Here is a 22,054-nt window from a genome sequence, read left to right as displayed (position 1 = left end):
TTTTATATAGGGAAACTACCCCTAGAATTGGTGACATCCTTCAGAAATTGGCCCCGTTCCTTAAGATGTATGGAGAATATGTGAAGGGATTTGATAACGCAATGGAATTGGTTAAAAACATGACAGAGCGTATTCCCCAGTTCAAATCAATAATTGAAGAAATTCAGGTAATAGGACTATTTTGTTCAAGGCTGTAATTACTTTTTCTGTACAAATCATAAGGTCTTCTAGATTTAAAATTTAGATTGAGAGATGTGAGACACCTGGCCAAATTCCATTCTGGTCCGAATTATGCAGAAATCATCTGCAAAGTTAAAATATTTATTGAGCACGTGCAATATACTGAACAGTGAATTCTCCATTTGCTTTTGAGGCAAGGAGAGCCTGGCTTTATCAGGGTCCACATTAATTTACAAAGTAAGTTCCCATTCAGCTCTGTGTCTCCCTTGCTTGCTTTCAGAGGTTGAGATGTTGGAATGACTATAAATGAATATAAAGAATGATTGCTATAAACCCTGACATTTTAGAAATATAATTACAGTTGACCTTTGAACAACCTAAGGGTTATGGGTGCTGATCCCCCATGTGTTTGAAAATCCCAGTATAACTTTACTGTCAGCTCTCCATATCTGTGGTTATGCATCATGGATTCAACCAACCATGGATTATGTAGTACTGTAGTACACATTTACTGAAAAAAAAATGTGCATATAAGTTGACCTGTGCAGTTCAAACCCATGTTCAAGGATCAACTGTATTCTATTTTATTTCATTTTGGGGTTTTTTTTTTTTTTTGGTCATTTTATATATGTGTCCTGACTTTTAAAATTTCATCAAACCTGGATAATACATTTTAATAATATCATAGTAATTTCTGTTTGATTCTCTAGTCAAAACTGTTGATCACTTCTTCTTTGCTGAAGTTTAAATATTGAAAAGGAATTCTTTAGATCACATAAGGTTATTTGGATGGGGATTCTTTTGCTCCTTGACTGCCTTCTTTTGTGTTACATAAATATATATATATTTATTTTTTTTATTTTTTTATTTTTGGCTGCATTGGGTCTTGGTTGCTGTGCGTGGGCTTTCTCTAGTTGCGGTGAGTGGGGGCAACTCTTTGTTGAGGTTGAGGTTGTGGGCTTCTCATTGCGGTGGCTTCTACTGTTGCAGAGCATGGACTCCAGGAGCACAGGCTTTAGTAGTTGTGGCTCGCGGGCTCTAGAGTGCCGGCTCAGCAGTTGTAGCACACAGGCCCAGCTGCTCCATGGCATGTGGGATCTTCCTGCACCATGGCTCAAACCTGTGTCCTCTGCATTGGCAGGCAGAATCCCAACCACTGCACCACCAGGGAAGACCCTGTGTTACATAAATATTTTTATGTGTTTTAAATTCATTAATATAGTGATATGATTACTTTTTGTACAATTTTATGTCTTTTAAAGAAGTTAAGAGAATATTAAAAAAAATATCTATATGCAGATCAATGTGATGCTGACAACATCAACAAAAGAAAAGACAAAAACCACATGATCATCTCAATAGATGCAGAAAAAGCATTTGATAAAATGCAACATCGATTCATGATAAAAACTCTTACCAAAACGGGTATTGAAGGAACATATCTCAACATAATAAAAACTATTTATGAAAAACCCACAGCCAGCATAACACTCAACAGTGAAAAGCTTGAAAGCCTTCCCACTAAAATCTGGAGCAAGACAATGATGCCCATTCTCACCACTTCTATTCAACATAGTATGGGAAGTCCTAGCCACAGCAGACAAGAAGAAGAAATAGAAGGTATCCAAATTGGAAGAGAAGTGGTAAAATTGTCATTATATGCAGATGACATGATACTATATATAGAAAACCCTTAAAGACTCCACAAAGAAACTACTAGAAACTGATAAACGAATTCAGCAACATAGCAGGATACAAGATTAATATACATAAATCTGTTGCATTTCTTTACACTAACAATGAAATATCAAAAAGGGAAAGTAAAAAAACAATCCCTTTTAAAATTGCAGCAAAAAATATATATATTTAGGAGTAAAACCTGACAAAGGAGGTAAAAGACTTATATGCTGAGAATTATAAAACATTGATAAAGGAAATTGAAGATGATTCAAAGAAATGGAAAACTATCCCATGCTCTTGGATTGGAAGAATTAATATTGTTAAAATAGCCATACTACTGGAAGTAATGTACAGGTTTAATACAATCCCTGTCAAAATACCCATGACATTTGTTACAGAACTAGAATAAATAATTCTAAAATTTATATGGAACCATAAAAGACCCAGAATTGCCAAAGCAATCCTGAGGAAAAAGAACAAAGCTGGGGGCATAACCCTCCGAGACTCCAGACAATACTGTAAAGCTACAATAATCAAAACAGTGTGATATTGGTATAAAAACAGACATGTGAATCAATGGAACAGAATAGAGAGCCCAGAAATAAACTCACACACCTGTGGTCAGTTAATCTTCGACAAAGGAGACAAAAATATACAATGGAGAAAAAACAGTCTCTTCAGCAATTGGTGTTGGGGAACCTGAACAGCTGCATGTAAATCAATGAAATTAGAACACACCCTCACACAATACACAAAAGTAAATTCAAAATGGCTTAAAGACTTAAATATAAGACATGACACCATAAAACTCCTAGAAGAGAATATAGCAAAACATTCTCTGACAGAAATTGTACCAATGTTTTCTTAGGTCAGTCTCCTGAGGCAATAAAAATAAAAGCAAAAATAAACAAATGGGACCTAGTCAAACATAAGCTTTTGCACAGCAAAGGAAACCATAAGCAAAAGGAAGAGACAGCCTATGGACTGGGAGAAAATATTTGCAAATGGTACAACCAACAAGGGCTTAATTTCCAAAATATACAAATGGCTCATACGACTCAATAACAAAAAAGCAAACAACCCAATTAAAAAATGGGCAGATGACCTAAATAGACATTTCTCCAAAGAAGACATACAGATGGCCAAAAGGCACATAAAAAGATGATCAACATCACTAATGATTAGAGAAATGCAAATCAAAATTACAGTGAGGTATCATCTCACACCAGTCAGAATGGCCATCATTTAAAAGTCTACAAATAAATGCTGGAGAGGATGGGGAAAAAAGGGAACCCTCCAGCACTGTTGGTGGGAATGTAAATTGGTGCAGCCACTATGGAGAATAGTATGGAGGTTCCTTAAAATACTTAGAGTAACCATATGATCCAGCAATCCCACTCCTGGGCATATATCCAGAGAAAACTCTAATTCGAAAAGATACATGCACCCCAATGTTCATAGCAACACTATTTACAATAGCCAAGACATGGAAGCAACTTAAATGTCCATTGACAGTTGAATGGATAAGGAGGATGTAGTATATATACACAGTGGAATACTACTCAGCCATAAAAGTGAATGAAATCATGTCATTTGTAACAACATGGATGGACCTAGAGATTATCATACTAAGTGAACTAAGTCAGAAAGAGAAAGACAAATACCATATGACATCATTTATATGTGGAATCTAAAATGTGACACAAATGAACTGTTTACAAACAGACTCAAAGACATAGGAAACAAGTTTATGGTTACCAAAGAGGAAAGGGGGGTGTGGGAGGGATACATTAGGAGTTTAGGATTAGCAGATACAAACTACTATGTATAAAATAGATAAGTAACAAGGTCCTACTGTATAGCACCAGGAAATATATTCAATATCCTGTGATAAACCATAATGGAAAAGAATATGGACAGAGAATATATATGTATAACTGAATCACTTTGCTGTACACCAGAAACTAACACAACATTGTAAATCAACTATTCTTCAATTTGAAAAAAGAAAAATGTCTACAAATATGTTTTTAACCCATATATTTACCATTTCTGGAATAAGTTCCTTTCAGCATGAAAATGATGTGTTTCTTGTGAGGCAGAGTGAATAGCAATGAATTTTCTTGGGCTTTGTTTATTTGGAAAATATTTTTTTCTTCACTATTGAATGATAGCATTACTAGACACAGAATTCTTGGCTGATAGCTTTTTTCTTTCAGCATTTTGAATGTCATTTCACTGTTTTCTGCCCTCCCTTGTGTCAGATGAGAAGTTAGCCCTTAATTGTATTGACAGTCCCCTGTATGTAATGAATCGCTTTTCTCTTGCTGCTTTCAAAGTTTTCTCTTTGTTTTTGGCTTTTAACGGTTTGAAAATGATGTGGATCTTTTTTGTATTTATCCTGCTCGGAGTAAATTGAGCTTCCTGATTGTGTAGATTTTTAAAAATCAGTTTGAGAAGTTTTCAGCCATTGTTTCTTTGCATTTCATATTTTCATTACCCAAGTTTCTTTCTTTTTTAAAAATTAATTAATTTTTAATTTACTTTTGGCTGCACTGGGTCTTTGTTGCTGTGTGTAGGTTTTCTCTAGTTGTGGCGAGTGGGGGCTACTCTTCGTTGAGGTACACGGGCTTCTCATTGTGGTGGCTTCTCGTTGCGGAGCATGGACTCTAGGCACGCAGACTTCAGTAGCAGGCTTTGGTGCGTGGGCTCAGTAGTTGTGGCTCGTGGGCTCTAGAGTGCAGGCTCAGTAGTTGTGGCACACGGGCTTAGTTGCTCCACGGCATGTGGGACCTTCCCAGAGCAGGGCTCAAACCCGTGTCCCCTGCATTGGCAGGCGGATTCTTAACCACTGCTCCACCAGGGAGGACCCATTATGCAAGTTTCTGAGACCTGTTCAGTTTTCTTCCTTTTTTCTCTTTGTTTTTTAGACTGTATAATTTTAATTAATATTCCTTCAAGTTCATTGATTTTTCTGCCATCATGTTTCTGCTGTTGAGTCTCTGGGGTGAATTTTTCATTTCAGTTATTGTACTTTTCAGCGCCAGAATTTTCATTTGGTTGTTTTTTATACTGTCTGATTCCTCCTTGAAAATTGCTATGTATGCATGTATTGTTGTTATACGTTTCATGCTCTTCAAATATGATTACCTTTATTTCTTTGAACATACATATAATAGCTATGTTGAAATCTTTGCTATATCCAATATATAAGCTCACTCAGAAACAATTTTATTTGACTGCCTTTTTTCTTCAGCGTAGGTTAATACTTCACTATTTATTTGAATATCTCTTTTTTTTTGCTGAATACTGGACATTATAATTTACGTATTTATTTATTTATTTGTTCGTTTATTTCTTTATTTTGGTTGCATTGGGTCTTTGTCGCTGCACGTGGGCTTTCTCTAGTTGTGGCGAGCGGGAGCTACTCTTTGTTGAGGTGCGTGGGCTTCTCATTGTGGTGGCTTCTCTTGTTGCAGAGCACGGGCTCTAGGCGCGCGGGCTTCAGTAGTTGTGGTGCATGGGCTTAGTTGCTCTGCTGCACGTGGCATCTTCCCGGACCAGGGCTCAAACCCGTGTCCCCTGCATTGGCAGGCAGATTCTTAACCACTGCGCCACCAGGGAAACCCTGGACATTTTAGATAACCTATTTTGTGGGAACTCTAGATTCGGATTTTTCCCTACTGAGAGTGGCTGCGGTTACTTTTGTTTTTTTGTTTGTTTGTTTATTAACTTGCTTAGACTAAATGTATGAACTTTATCTCTCCTCTGGTATGCAGACACTAATGTCTCTATTCAGTTTTTTGTTGAATATTCTTGTGTTTGTATGTGATCTTGGCTTTATGGGGTTGCCCCTTTAACCTGTGTAGGTTAAAGATCAAACAGTTATTAAACACAGGTGCTTAACTACCTAGATCCAGTTAGCTTCTCTCCTCTGCTGATGTCCCTATAGTTGTATGTGGAGGGGCACACACTTATTTAAAGATCAGGCCATTTCCAAGTCCTTGTGGCCCTTTCACATCTCCTATCTGTATCTTTTCTCTGCATCTCCACAACCTCAGAGTGGCCAGGAGGTTGCTGGCTTGGGCTCTCTTCTGCCTCTGCTGGTTATTCACACAGCCTCAGCCAAGGAAATGATTGTCCGACCACAACACAGCTTCAGGCTATTAAAGTCATTGGTCTTCCCCACTTGCCCACCTCAGAGACCATCACTTCCACGGACAGTGTTGCTGAGCATATGGTTCACCGCTCTAAATCAAATGAGCCCTCTTCAACTTCAGCACAGAAACTGCCAGTCCTCACAGCCTGCCCCACCCTTGCAGAATCTTCACGTTGACTGAGCTGGGGGAGGAAGAGGTGCAGCCCCAGGCCAGAATACCACAACTTCTTGCTGTTCTTACCCAAAGTTCAGCAGTTTTTAAAAGAAACACTTTTCAGATTGTTTTGTGCCTTTGGTCAATTTCCAAAGTGCTGAAATGATTGTTGTTGTTGTTAAAATCAATTTTATCCAGCTTTAAAGTTGCTTTTTATTTTTCTTTTAATTTTTATTGGAATATAGTTGCTTTACAACATTGTGTTAGTTTCTACTGTGCAGCAAAGTGAATCAGCTATATGTATACATATATACCCTCTTTTTTGGATTTCCTTCCCGTTTAGGTCACCACGGAGCACTGAGTAGAGTTCCCAGCGCTATAGTAGGTTCTCATTATAAAGTCGTTGTTTAAAGGGAGGATTTTGCCAGTCTCCTCACTCAGCCGTAGCCAAAAGTCCTGCTCTTCCCCTTCACTCCTTTTTTTGAACATCTCTTTTCTCTCATGATTAAGCACTCATCTACCTTTCTGAACACTGGCTCCTTCTTTGGTTCTTTCACTAACCCCTTTTGCTAATATTGAAATGTGGGCAGAATACAAGGTTTTTGCCCTTCATAGTCTTCTTTCTCTCCACACTCTCAATGACATCATAGTTTCCCAAGCCTTTAACCATCATGTCATACAGATGCTTATAGGGTCATTATTTCTAGTGTATTCCTCTACCCCTGAACTCCAGTTACAAAATGCTGAGTGCTGGCTACACAGTTCTGTATGAACATCTTGTTGTCAATACAAAGTCAACATGTTCCATTCCTGTCTTTAGCTTACAAACATTTTTTCCACTTGACCTTTTGTGCCTTGCATAGAGTAGCTTGTGGTTATGTGATTGGATTTATCACATAGCACCAATATTCTTTTATTCACCAGAATTTGACCACTTGGCTTTATCTTTGATTTGTCACTTTTCCTCATTCTCTGTATGTGTTCATTTGCCCGTTAGATAAGATTTTCAAGGGACTTAGCACGGAGCTTGTTGCATAGTAAGTGCTCACCACACGATGGTGGTCATTATCGTTGTTTCATCAAATATTAAAACTATCTCAGCAATGTCTGTCTTCTCCATATTATGAGGAAAGGATGGAGTTGTGAAAGGAATGGTAGATTGAGAATCAACTAACCTAGTTTAGGATTCTAGTCTGCCACTTAGAGCCACTTGACCTTAGAAAACTCCCCTAACTTTTCTGAGCAAGTTTCTTCATGTAAAAATTTGGGGATCAGTAATATTTTCCTGGAGATATATATATATATATATGCATGTGTGTGTATATATATATATATACCATAGGCTTGCTGGAGAAAATCAAATGCAATAACTAAACTTAGAATATTAATATCTTACACTTTATTAAGGAAAGCCATTAACCCTCAGCTTCCATGCTAATTTCAGGCTCTTTTTACTTTTCTCCTGGTCTACAATAACTTACAAACTAGTTTCCCCACATCTGCCTAAAGGCACATTGCTGTAGGTTAATCTTAATAGCTGTCATATCTAATGATGTCACTCCCCTGCATGAAAACCTGCATTAGATGAAGTAAATCTAAACCCAGCTTAACATTATTGCCCCAGATTACCTTTTCTTCCTCATCCCCTACTTCCCTATAAATATCTTATTTCTGAGCAGAACTCAACTGCCCCCTTTCACTAAACGTGCTTCATGCCCCACTGTCTTGGGCCTGTTCTCCAAGGTCCCTCTTCCTGCACTTACCCCCTGGTATTCCTCATTTCCCTGCCCAAAGCCTGACCTCACCTGAGTTCATGTGTAAATATTCCATTCTCTGTGAAGCTTTTAGTTTCTTGTTTGCTTTGAATGCAAACATCATGTCTTAATACAACATTTTTTACCCTGCAGTGCCCTGATCATGGTCATCAATAAATATAGTAAGGGGGTTTCTGCTTTGTTTAATATGAACAGGAGCACATCTTATTTTTCAAGTAATCTTTTTTCTCTCCTTCCACATTGACAGCTTACTGAAAGCATGTTCTATAGACTCAATTTTGCCCTAAGCAAAGGAGATCTGTTTAGAGTTTAATTTCTAATGGAAAAGAATGCCATGACCTAATGAAAAATTAAAAATTTCTTATCTTGTCACTTTTCTACATGTGGAGTCTTTCTTAAGTTCAAAGGAAATGACATTTATGGTAGCCTTATTATGAAATAGTTTCTGCTGAGTCCAGAGTCATTTAATGCAGTGTTACTTAGTGAACCTCATTAAATAGATGCTTCTTTTGAAAATCTCTGGAGTATGATTTAATAATGTGACCTGACAAACCCTTGTAGTGACTAATTGAAGTGGATGGCATCAATCTGGAACTTTCTTGCTTAAAATTCTGCTTGATTTTTCTTTCTGTTCTAAACGCTAGATTGGTGGTCCTCAAACTTTAATGGAAGAATTGGAGGTGTTTTTATGCATATGCCCAGGCTGTGGCCTCAAAATTGTGGTTTCATAGATTGCGATGGGATTCAGAATTTCCTTTTTTTTAAATAAATTTATTTATTTTATTTATTTATTTTTGGCTGCATTGGTTCTTTGTTGCTGCGCGCGGTCTTTCTCTAGTTGGAGGGAGCGGGGGCCACTCTTTGTTGCGGTGTGTGGGCTTCTCACTGCGGTGGCTTCTCTTGTTGCAGAGCACGGACTCCAGGTGCACAGGCTCAGCAGTTGTGGCTCGCGGGCTCTAGAGCACAGGCTCGGTAGTTGTGGCGCATGGACTTAGTTGCTCCGTGGCATGTGGGATCTTCTCGGACCAGGGTTTAAACCCGTGTCCCCTGCATTGGCAGGCGGATTCTTAACCACTGCACCACCAGGGAGGCCCAGAATTTCCATTTTTAATAGCATCCCAGGTATATCTAATGCAGGTGATGCACAGACCACACTTTGTAGGGAAATGCTGCCCTTAATGAAAATTCTATGTTACGTCGAATTTTTTTAGACTGGCTCACCTAATTTTTAAATCTTTTTTAAAAAACCTTTCTCTTTACAGAAACAGAAGATCTGTGGGAGCTTGACTTTGCAGCATCACATGCTAGAACCTGTTCAGCGGATTCCCCGGTATGAGATGCTCCTTAAGGACTACCTAAGGAAATTGCCCCCTGGTTCTCCGGACTGGAATGATGCTAAAAGTAAATACTCACACACACCCCAGGCCCCGCCCCTGCTTTCCATTATGGGATAATTTAGTGGCCAAGTAGGCTTGTGATTTCAAAGTGAGATAGGTCTTATAGCCACTTTAGTAAAATATTGGTGCCAGAAAATAACCTCACTGGAAATTGTCATCAGCACCTCAATTAGGCAAGCACTTTTGAGCCCAAATCATAGGCTTGGAACAATGCAAATCACATTTCTCATGCTGGTTTCATGTTAATCATTAACTCTGAAATATAAAACTGTAGTCTTAGAGACATCTGGAATAGCAATACACAGTTACCTTCTCACAGGAAGAATACAACCATTCAGAATTACTAGCGCTGCTGGTTAATTAGGTAGGTTGATACATACCAAGAAAACTAAGATGACATTTACTATGTAAAAATAACCTAAGCAAAGTGATATCTCTCTACCTTTCTCTGCTGTAAGACAGAAGAGACAGTGGTGCTGTTTGGTGTTAGTTAACATTTTCCCTGAGAAAACTTTATTCCTGCTCTACTCCTGTACTCCTTTTTTTTTTTAATGAAAAAATAAAAAATCTTTTATTTTTTCATTAGATCATATTGGAAGACTCTTTAGGGCTTAAGTTTCAATAAGAATTTTGTTTTCCTGTGTACTTTAAAAAAATCAGTTAACTGTGAAGAGAAAATTTAACTTGGATTAGTAATCAACATGTACAAACAATACTGGTGTACAATCTTAAAGCATTGCTACTTTCTCTAATAATTTTTTGTCTGCTGTTGTAAGTGAACCTTGTTGAGAGATGAACACAAAACACAATCTTTGGTCTTAGAGACTGGGTCTTTTTCTGAACATAGGCTATCTGTGATGTTTCTCCCACCATCCAAGTGAGTTGGTGACCACAGGAACTTCTCATCTCCCCTTTCTTCCTCTAAAGTTTAGAATTATCCTAACTTGTCTTCTTCCACTTTCCACTTTATCCCCACTTTCCACTCAACTGGCCTGAGTGCTTGGTTTTAGTAGTGGTAGGGTTGGAGGTTGGATCACCATTGCTACTTCTCAAACTAGTCTCTTGGGCAGTGGCCCCAGCCCATCTTAATTTGTCTCCCTCTACCTTGGATCCTATGTGGAATGCAAAGAATTGCCAAAATCAAGATAGTTCTCTAAAATATAAATAAAAGGGCTTCCCTGGTGGCTCAGTGGTTGAGAGTCTGCCTGCCGATGCAGGGGACACGGGTTCGTGCCCCGGTCCGGGAAGATCCCACATGCCACGGAGCGGTTGGGCCCGTGAGCCATGGCCGCTGAGCCTGTGCATCCGGAGCCTGTGCTTTGCAACGGGAGAGGCCACAACGGTGAGAGGCCCACGTACCACAAAAAAAAATAAAATATAAATAAAAATTCTGCTTCTTCTATACTCAAAAGACTTTGACTCCTGCTAGGGTAGCTATGTCAAAAATGAGAGAGTCAGCAACATAATAGGGTATTTTATTACTCTTTTTGGTTTCCCATTACTACTTACACTAAAATTCTAAGGAAATCACAGAAGTACTTTTAGAGACCTAAAAGTAGAGGGGAAAGCAACAAAAGTGCATTTTGTTCAGCAGTAGAATGAAGAAGACAGAAAAGTTGGTTCAGAATAATGAGGTTGTTGTGGTAACAGAATTAACCCAACCAGGATTCATAAGATAGGAAAGAAAGGAAGAGAGCAGGACATGATGTAGGAGAGAACATTCCCTCAGGTTAATCCAGCAGGAAGCCTCAGCTTCCACATCTCTTCACCAGTAGTCCCTAAGCTCCTACCTTGCCCATATCAGAGTTCCCATTCCCATCTCTCGCTACCACCTGCCCCAGCAACAAAACCCTCCATCAACATTGGCATCAGAAAATTCCCTTTCACCTAGACTAGAAATGTGAGTGTGTTTTCCCAAGGAAAACTGATTATGCTTGGTGGTTAATTTGCTCATAAAACTAGTGAAATACTTACTACTGCTGAAATGTTGTAGAACTTTGAGTCAGAAGACTTAGGTTCTAATGTAGCCCTTCAGTATCATAATTTGTGACCTTAGCCAAGCCACATCACTCTCTACTTCTTTCATCTGCCAAATGAAGCTAATATACTTTCCATTTAAGGTTGCATAAGAATGAATTGACCTAATATATATGAAAGCCCCTGACAAAGTTCCTTGTACCAAGCTAGTGTCAGGGTGTTTGTTATTTTGAAGGTCCCTTATCAATTAAATGTACCTGAGAGCCTACTCACTGTATATGACTTTTAATGAGGAAATACCCTTCAAGTTCCAAATAATCTGCTTACAAATGAACTTTTGAAAGTATCCAGCTTGTAAATGCAAATTGCCCCCTGCTTTTATCATGTATCTTCCATCCCAGATTTCTTCTTGTTGTACTGTATATTATTCAGCTATCTAGTAACATAGTAAGGACAAAATGTATTTACTTTTCTTTTTTTCCATTTAGAGTCACTTGAAATTATATCTACAGCAGCAAGTCATTCTAATAGTGCAATAAGAAAAATGGTAAGTGATTTCCAGAGGAAATGGGAATATTCTAGTTAGATAATTGCCAATAATATAGTCTGATATTATCTACAGGTTTGGACCCATATGAATTGACACAAGTGTTTATAAAATGTTTAGTGTTATCCCTCTTCTCCCAGGTTTTAATTTGATCATAACTGACATACTTTATACCAAAATTTATGCTTAGTTCCAATCCCTTCTGCATTATGTATATTTTAGCTAAGGTCATTGATTAAAGGAACTAAGATGAAACCTCCTTATATATGATCTTGCTGTGTTTTGTTTTAATGTCCTAGGAGAACCTAAAGAAACTCTTAGAGATTTATGAAATGTTGGGAGAAGAAGAAGACATTGTAAATCCTTCAAATGAGCTAATAAAAGAAGGACAGATCCTCAAGCTAGCTGCTCGGAACACATCGGCACAAGAACGCTACCTTTTCTTAGTGAGTTTTGTAGTATGAGCAAGTCACATAAGAATAACCCATAAACATTGTTATATGCATCTTGGAAAAGTAGGATGCTTGCTTGCTCTCACCAAAACAATTATATCTAACCTGGTTTAGTCAGTACTGTCAGGATTCCACATCAGGGAATGTCCTTAGTAACTGAAACTTGTTCTTTCTAGGACACAAATCTTTTTTTGAAGTATTTTTTCTATAATTTTTCTGTGTACTTACCATGTATAATTTACTTCAGTAGCACGTAGTAAAGATGATTTAACCTTTCCATGATGATCGTAGCCATCAGTGGGGACCACTATTTTTAATTCTTCTAGTTGAAGAAATATATAGACAAAGTTGTAAAACTTATGCCTCAAATATCTATGTAAAAGTACATGAGTTTACTACATAGTTCCTTTTCACTGCAATCAATCTCCATCCCTTCCTTAACTTCCGGGAAATGACCGTTAGTCTAGAACTTATCGAAAATATAGGAGCTCTCCTTGGGGCATCCAGGCCATTATATTTTAGTCTCTGTTAATTCCAGTTCCTTTCTATATCTAATGATATGATAATAATCATAATAGCTAACAGTGAGTAACAATAAGCTAACATTGAGTAATAGCTCAGTAAATGTTAGCTATTACTATGATTATTATTATAGGCAAAGAAACAGACACATTGGTAAAGAGGCTACCCGGTAACTGGCACATGACACATTCTCAGGATGTTATTCACATCTGACTTTTCTGCTACAAGGCAGTCATCTCACCAGCCTTAGTATGAGTTGTTGGGGGCTTAGAGGTTTCTGTTGTCTGGTTACAGCTTCCTTTGAAAGGAAGATTTACAGGAACTAATTGTCATGCAGAAGGGTGTTCAGTATCTCTCTTGAAGCGTTTCTACTTCAAGTTTGTATAACTCAAGAAAATTGAAAACATGTCCACACAAAATTTATACATGAATGTTCATAGCAAAATTATTCATTATAGCCAAAAAGTGGAAACAAACAAACATTCATCAATGTCCATCAATTGATGAATGGATAAACAAAATGTGGTATAACCATGCACTGGAATATTATATGGCAGTAAAAAGGAATAAAATACTGATACATGCTATGTGGATGAATTTTGAAAACGTTGTGTAAAGTGAAAGAAGCCATTCACAAAAAGCTACACTGTGTGATATGATTCCATTTATATGAAATGTCTAGAATAGGCAAATGCATAGAGGCAGGAAGTAAGTAGTGGTAGCCTAGGGCTGGTGGGGAGGAGGAAATGGGTACAGGATTTCTATTTAGAGTCAGGAAATGTTCTAAAATTAGATAGTAGTGATGGCTGCACAATTTACAACTATATAAAAAACATGAATTGTACATTTTAAAAGGGTATATGAATTATATCTCAGTAACTTAAAAAAATTATAGATATTTTACAAATTAACTATAAAAAAATCTTCATTGGAGGGCTTCCCTGGTGGTGCAGTGGTTGAGAGTCCCCCTGCCAATGCAGGGGACACGGGTTCGTGCCCCGGTCCGGGAGGATCCCACATGCCACGGAGCGGCTGGGCCCATGAGCCATGGCCGCTGGGCCTGTGCGTCCGGAGCCTGTGCTCCGCAACGAGAGAGGCCCGCGTACCGCAAAAAAAAAAAAAAAAAAAATCTTCATTGGAGCCCAACAGAAGAACTTCACCTTTCAGAAGCTTTACAGAGACCTAAATGTAAATCAGGGACATGTGATGTCATGTTAGGGTCCAGAGGGCTGTTTATTTTGAAATGTAGGTTTTGTTATTCAAATATGGTGAGGCCAACACATCAGGAGATGATTGCCACTGAAAAGATAGTTATACTCGCAGATTCCCAAAGGAGGGGGCATGCCACACCATGGAAGAGCTACATGAGAAAGCACCAGAGTTGGTCAGAAGGCAGAGGAAGCAAGCTGCAAATGTGGGCAGGAGCCTGTACTGTGGTTTCTGCGAGAAGGAATAGGCAAGGCAGAGAAAACCAGCTTAGAATTTGCTAGTTTAAATAATTTCATCAGGCTCTGGCACACAGGGACTGTTGCCTGGCACGTAGCCTTAGGGTTCTTACGGAAGGGGAATACTGACTCAGAGTGAAAGCGCTCAAAAGAGGAGGTGCTTGGGGTGTGAGTTCTGGATCTGTTGGTTTCCATATGAAAGTCATGCTTGCAGGTGAGCCACTCAGTGTCTCAAAGAATTGAGTAGTCCTGAGAGGGGGCAGTCCTCCAATGTCAGCAAGGCCCCAAGATGTCAAAGCATCAAAAATCCAGATTAAAAAGACATGCTTAATATACTGTTCTGGGCAAAATGCCTGGGAGTCAGTGTCTTCCCTTTGTCTTTACCTGTAGGTGCTTAGGTAATTTTCCTTTCCCCTCTTCAACATCAGTGTTACAGTTTCTGTAGTTAAACTTTCAGCTCTGTGTCTAACCAATGGCCTTGGTTTAATTTTCACATTTGAGAATTATTCTGGAAATAGTTTTGGATTGAATACCTTAATTCAGAGCCAAATTAAACAGCTATTTGGAGGACAGATGGCAAAGAGCCTTGGGGGAATACAACAGTAGTGACTTTGAGAAAAGTACCCATCTTGTTCCAGTTATTATAAGCTATCAAACATATCGTGTCATTGCCTTCCAGGAGAATGGAGTCATACAGCAGAAATTTTAGGAAAGCCTTATTCATCTTTTGAAGACCATCTCAGAAGCAGTTCCTGTAGTGTTCATTCTTTCAGTCCTTCCCCTCTAGTACTGTACTTGTCACAGAATCTCTTCTCTCCCCAGCACACATTTATTCCCATGGAGCATCTTTTTTTTCTTATATGTAGAAACTTCAGAAGTACCTTTTATTTTTTCTCCTTTCTCTCTAGAAGTAAAATGAGTGCTAGTTTTCTATTTCCTATTCTGGGGATATTACACGTATAAATCTGAAAAACCAAGTTATATTTAGAATTTGATTTCAGCTTTCAGATGATCATCATGTGTTTGCATATTTACTCGCCTCCACGTCATGCTTTTTATGTTATGTAGGGTACTCTGTTGAGTAAGTCAATAACCACACCTGACATCTGAAAGTTAAAAAAAAAATCACTGAATTATCCCGTAGAATGATAGGAGGTTTTATTCTTGGCTCTTTGGAGTTCTAGTCCTTATTTCCTTATACCTTTTAACAGAGTTATATATATATTTTTCTCTTGACTTATTTAAACTTTGAATACAGGCTGGGCACTGGAAATTTTCTCCAACAATGTATTTTTACCTTCTAAAACAAACTTTAATGAACTGTCACTTGTGAGACCTGAAATAACTAGTCGAGGAACCCTGGAGATCAAGAAGCAGGAACCTCCCTACACTTATAATAAAGTTGAGACTTTCTTCTAGGGTCTGGCACAGCCTAGAACTTCTAGAGCTTGCCACCCAGAGACTCCTTTGTCAATAACTACTTCTGAGCGGTGGGCATGGAATAAAAGGAGTTTCTTTCACTGAAAGGGAAAGTCAGTCTACTTGATGCTACAGCTGTTATAACTCCCTCTTTTAGTACCAGCAAAACCCAGAGAAGGTGATGGTGGCTTTTGCCGCAGGAGCAAGGTTCACAGAGGGAACAGGACTAGCTACTTAATTCCTTTTCGTATATGGCATCTTCTTTGTAAGCATTATCACCTTCACCTCTAAGTAGAAGAAAAAGGGTATTTATTGGCTAGTCCTGTCCATTTTGGTGGCGCTTTGCACCTCCTGCAGTACCGTTGAGACATGGCCAAATCCCCTCCTGAGAAGGCCTTATAGAAGAGAGGAAGAAATATTAACATGAACAGTTAGCAAGCTGTTGCCTTAATCAAGCTGGGATGGTGATGAGAACCTTTAAGAGTATTTTCAGATCTCTAAATTCTGTGTACTACAATGAGGCTGTGATTGCCACACTTAGAATACAGTGGACAATTAATGATAAAGCATTGATTATGTTCCCTTCTAGAAATGTAAATGTGAAATGTGGTGCTCAGATATATATGATAAAAATGTATTTAGTGCCCTTTTATTTCTACATTATCTAGTGTGGAAATGAAATTTATGATGTTGGTTATAGGAAGTTGCAAAATAATGTATGAGGAACAAACTGGTAAAAAATTCGCTTTCAGAATGAGTACAGTGGACATTGTCACATAAACATGTTGAAATGTTTTAAATATCCATCAGCATTTCTTTCATGGTTGGAGCTAAAAAGAGGACCTGACAAAACAGGACATTATTCCTCACTTAATCCTCTCAACAACCTGTGACTTTTACAGATAATGATCCTGAGACATGAGAGGTTACATAAGTGTTTTAAGTTCCCAGTTGCTTTTGTCTTACAAAAATATATTTAAGCCTAGAAACAGTGTTAGAAACAATAAATATGAAGTAGAAAGATAAATATGGACCTTCTTTAGGAATCTGCCTACAAATTAACCCCCATATTGAGTTTCATCCTTTTGCATGTTTTAATATATTTATAAGTTAATTAAATGCCTGCCCCAAATCATTGCTTGGTACTGATTAGCAGGAGCTGTTCATTGTTTTGTTTTGTTTTGTTATGTTATAAATTTACTTATTTTTTATTTATTTACTTTGGGCTGCATGGGGCCTTTGTTGCTGCGCACGGGCTTTCTCTAGTTGTGTTGAGCAGGGGCTGCTCTTCATTGTGGTGTATGGGCTTCTCACTGCAGTAGCTTCTCTTGTTGCAAGCGTGGGCTCTAGCCACGTGGGCTTCACTAGTTGTGGCTCACAGGCTCTAGAGTGCAGGTTCAGTAGCTGTGGCGCACGTGCCCAATTGCTCCGTGGCATGTGGGATCTTCCTGGACCAGGGCTCGAACCTGTGTCCCCTGCATTGGCAGGCGGATTCTTAACCACTGCACCACCAGGGAAGTCCAGGAGCTGTTCATGGTTGACTAGAAATGAGGCACTAATTTGATTCAGTTTCAAAATAAGGTTCTTCATTTTAAATGAAGACTTTTTGCTAAAATAAATGACTTTTCTGTTAATTCATACATGATGAATTCTTAAGCAAGATGTGGGACAGTATAAAACAGTGACTTTTTCTACAGAGGATTTAGTGTGCTAACCCATGTTCTAATGAAATTTGAACTTAATAATTTGCCTACTTTTTTTTTTTTTTTTTTTTTGCGGTACGCGGGCCTCTCACTGCTGTGGCCTCTCCCGTTGCGGAGCACAGGCTCCGGACGCGCAGGCTCAGCGGCCATGGCTCACGGGCCCAGCCGGCCCGCGGCATGTGGGATCCTCCCGGACCGGGGCACGAACCTGTGTCCCCTGCATCGGCAGGTGGACTCTCAACCACTACGCCACCAGGGAAGCCCTGCCTACTTTTTTTTTTTTTTTTTTTTTTTTTTTTTTGCTGTACGCGGGCCTCTCACTGTTGTTGCCTCTCCCGTTGCGGAGCACAGGCTCCGGACGCACAGGCTCAGCGGCCATGGATCACGGGCCCAGCCGCTCCGCGGCATATGGGATCCTCCCAGACCGGGGCACGAACCCGTATCCCCTGCATCGGCAGGCGGATTCTCAACCACTGCGCCACCAGGGAGGCCCCCCCTGCCTACTTTTTTAAACTTAACATTAAACATATTGGTAAAAATAATTGCTAAATATTAATCTTTTGCTCTAACAGCTATTGTAGACTTGTTGCCTGACACAACAGTTAGAAATTTTATTCTCTAAGGGCTTCAACTTACGTGGTTGAGAACTTCAGTTTCTGGTATATAGAGGTCCTTAAAAATTGTTGCTGAGCTTAACTTCCTTAACTAATTTCCTTACTAGTACAAAATGATGATTGGTTTACTTAAATATTAATAAAATATTTATGAACCAACACAGGGGGGAAATATATGTTACAAACTTTAAAATATGACAATTTTGATACAAGCATAAAAGCTCTCTGGTATTTAAGTAATTTTTCTCACATAGAAAGTATGGTATTCCCTGGAATTTTTGTCTAGGGTTACTTTCAATATTGGTCACTTTCCTCTGTCTTCTTTGTTTTCCTGTTTTTTGACACGTGTTCTGCCTTCTTGCAGTTCAACAACATGTTGCTGTACTGTGTGCCAAGATTCAGCTTGGTGGGCTCTAAATTCACAGTTCGAACCAGGGTTGGCATTGATGGAATGAAAATTGTAGAGACTCACAATGAGGAATATCCACACACTTTCCAGGTATCTGGGAAAGAGAGAACACTGGAACTGCAAGCCAGGTAAGAGAACCATTCCTCTCTCACAACTTTACAAAAGAATCAGAATAAATTGTAGGACAAAATAATTCTGAGGATCTATCCCATGTCTGGTTGGACATAAATGGAAAGAGGTAAGCTCCTGAAAGTCAAGAATTATGTCTTCCCTTTTGGTTCCTCTGTAGTGCCTAGGATAGTGGTTTTTCAGACAGTAAGCATTCAGTAAATTAAAGTGACCGAATTTTTGCATTCAAGCCAAAGTTTTGAGTCTTCTAGGAAAAAGTTCTCTAACCTTTTTTCCGCCATCCTTCCTTTTGGTCCACAAATGTTTATTGATGTTTATTATTTCATGATAAATGTTGAAGCTTTAACTATCTGTCCTTCAGAGACTCTGCATTCATAGGACTTAATGGCACTTTGATGGAAAGAATGATTTTGGAAATCAATCATTTTGAAGGCATTTTGGAAAAGATGATTCTTCTGCCACAGTTGAGGATACATGAAGGGGGCCATTTGGGGCTCTAGTAGCCTCTAGCAACCAGGACTTCTGGAAAGGGTGGCTCTTCTTATATGTTTATTGAGTGGGAGAGAAAGAGCTGGAGGCCTAGCATCCATCCCCCTAGCATAACCATGTTTGGAAAGAAAAAAACAAAACAAAACATGAGAACCACTGTAGTAGATCACAGCTACCTCATGCGTGAACCTCTAGAAGACAGAGTGCTGTCAGGTTTTAAAATATCTGCTTTAAGAAACTGTCATCCATTTATCCTATTAAAAAAAAACCTAACATGGTGAAAATTGAGATACACCAAAAGTTCACAGATCAGAGGTTAACTACTGATCCCAGCTCTGATGGTTTTCATACCCTAGAATCCATGGAGAATCAGAGAGCCCTTCTGTTCCTTTCTGTTCCTTTGCACCAATAGCATGTGGTTCTGACTGCTTAGGTGAACTCATCCTGGATATTTGTGTTTAGTAACTATATACAAGCTTAAACTTCACATTTTCAAAATAGAATAAATTATTTTAATAGGAATCTGTACCCAGGGAGCCAGGGAATTGGTGATTATAGATATGGAACATGTGGCAGGTTAGGAAAGTTTGAAGAAATACCTAGCCAGTTCTTTGATTTCTCACAGAAAATATATAATGAACCTGCATTACTTAGGGAGCTGCCAGGAGACTGCCCTGAGGATTAGGAGGCAGCATTTCAAGCATGAGTTAAAATGGTGGAGGACTTGGCTTTGGATGTTATGGTTTCCCTACTTTATCATGGTGGGATTTGGACCCCAGCCATCAAACCCAAGAGAACAACTTATGTTACTGTACTTGGAAGCTCCTGACCTAAGTCCTCACTCAGTGGTTGACTCCCTGAATGATTGGCCCTGGCCACAGAGAAAACTCATCAATTGTTCTGATCATCATAGAAGTCTTCATTACAGATGAATGAAGGCTCTGCTGGCTCTGAATATCAGCATAGTTCCAAATCTGCAAACCCGAGAGATGTGTCTCAACAGCAGAAGAGAGATTATCAAGGATTCTTGGGTTGCCTGAGTTGAGAGGGACTCCAGCCCCCCTCCATTAGCAGGTTGGGCTGTTTTCGCTTCAGGATGGGGCTGATTCATGAAAAATTTTCTTAAGTACAGGCAGTTATCATTTTGTAGAGTTCCAATATGCACTATTGGATACATTCCAATTAGTACTGAAAACACATTCATTTTTCCTTAAATTTCTTATTCCACTAATCTCATTGCTTTAGTTGTATTTATGATTATATGATGAATTGAAGATCTGAATGAAGTGTGATTATTTATCTTCTGGTCTATAATGACTCTCTCAAGAATGTAGACAAACACTGAAATTCTCAGAAAGTCTGAAGGATTACATGGAACCCCAAATTGGGTATATATTTGGTGATATTTAAAGAGAATTCACTTCTGAAGCCAACACAGAAAAAAATGTTCTGCTTTTCTTATTAAATAAGTCAGCCTGAAGACTGACCTCTCACACTCTGCTTCCCCTTCCATATTCAAAGGAACATAAACTTTTTTTTGTGTGTGGAACGCGGGCCTCTCACTGTTGTGGCCTCTCCTGTTGCGGAGCACAGGCTCCGGACGCGCAGGCTCAGCGGCCATGGTTCATGGGCCTAGCCGCTCCGCAGCATGTAGGATCTTCCCAGACCGGGGCACAAACCCGTGTCCCCTGCATCAGCAGGTGGACTCTCAACCACTACACCACCAGGGAAACCCAAGAATATAAACTTTTGAAACAAAATTATTTTATGTAGTTTTTATTCAATGGTTTTCTATTGCTAAATGGATATGAAAATATAGTGATGAGTAAATTAAACAAAGGAGTAAATTTTAAAATCTGCCATGATTGAGAAAGTAAAACAAAAGGCATTAAAGACTTGTCAAGTTACTTTGCATTTAAAAGGCTAAAAGCAGCTAGCAAATAACTGCTTCCAGAGCAATAGAGCTGATTTTGTGGGGGTGGGGCATAGCATTAGGGAGAAACCTTTTTTAAGGGGCAAGATTAAAGCCCCTGCCCCCGCCAAGGTTCTTGGTTCAGGATCCCCAGGTGAAATATAAGCAGAATCTTACATTTGACATGCACGGATTCCAGCAGTATTCCTGGCACATCATGATACTCAGTTTTTGTGAGAAAGGTGGATAGTGTCACACGGATGGTATGATCACAGACTTATACATATGTGAGACCTGTGGGACTGTGGCATGTGACATTCAGGCTGGGACAGGGACTCAGACTTAGCCCTAGCCTACCAAATACATGCAAACAAATAGAGCCCACTCTTCACAATCCCTCAGTTTGGAGATCTTACTGAGTCCAAAGTCTACTAAAAGGAAATTTTTTCCCAACAGAAAATTATTAAATACTGGGGTTCATTAATCTGTGAAACCTCCTTCCTACAGGCATTTAAATCTTCGTTGTGTTTTATCTATAATAAATTAGGTATGGTATTGCCTGAAGCCTAGCAAAATAGAATTAAATTGTTTACCAAAGGAAATGTTACGTAGCTCCCTAAGGCCTTACACAGATAATTTATAGTCTCAAGGATAATTGCAATCTTTTCTAAGATGGGTTGTGACTAGCAGCCTTTCAAAGCCTCATGTGTTTTCATAAAGGTGAATTGGAAGACTAGGCCTATATCTTATAACTCCTTCTTGGACATCCCTGAATTTTCCAGAAAGTTGGAATAACATAAATACAGTTGCATGCACCAGGTATAACTCATTAATGTTCTCTTTATTCACTTTAATTTTTTGTTGTTGTTTGTTTTAGTTCTGAGCAAGACAAAGAAGAATGGATCAAGGTAAACCTGATTTCTATTTTCATTTTTGTTTTGTGGTAACCTCTGTATGTGTACCCAGATGTGCACATATTGTTGTATTATACACATATTGTAGTCATCAGAACATATTGTAGTCATCAGAATACGGTCATTTAATTTTTAAGGTGATTTCCATCCTAGATATTTGTTTAGTAAAATGTTTTT

At 38.9% G+C, this 22,054-nt stretch overlaps 1 protein-coding gene across 3 annotated transcripts in view; it reads left to right on the top strand.

Moving 5' to 3' along the window:
* FGD4 (FYVE, RhoGEF and PH domain containing 4) overlaps positions 1-22,054 on the top strand; it is a 211,163-nt gene that overhangs the window by 166,746 nt on the left and 22,363 nt on the right. For all 3 annotated transcript variants that reach the window (XM_082636476.1, XM_082636475.1, XM_082636477.1), the window contains exons 7-12: positions 11-167; positions 9,211-9,349; positions 11,811-11,869; positions 12,169-12,315; positions 18,389-18,561; positions 21,841-21,871. In XM_082636476.1, the coding sequence (XP_082492602.1) occupies positions 11-167; positions 9,211-9,349; positions 11,811-11,869; positions 12,169-12,315; positions 18,389-18,561; positions 21,841-21,871 (706 nt within the window). The remainder of the gene's footprint in view (positions 1-10; positions 168-9,210; positions 9,350-11,810; positions 11,870-12,168; positions 12,316-18,388; positions 18,562-21,840; positions 21,872-22,054) is intronic.

Source organism: Mesoplodon mirus (genome assembly GCF_964341445.2).
Source record: "Mesoplodon mirus genome assembly, chromosome: 11".
Lineage (NCBI taxonomy): Eukaryota > Metazoa > Chordata > Mammalia > Artiodactyla > Ziphiidae > Mesoplodon > Mesoplodon mirus.
Note: the sequence above shows the minus strand (reverse complement) of the source record. Positions and strands in the feature narration are given on the sequence as shown.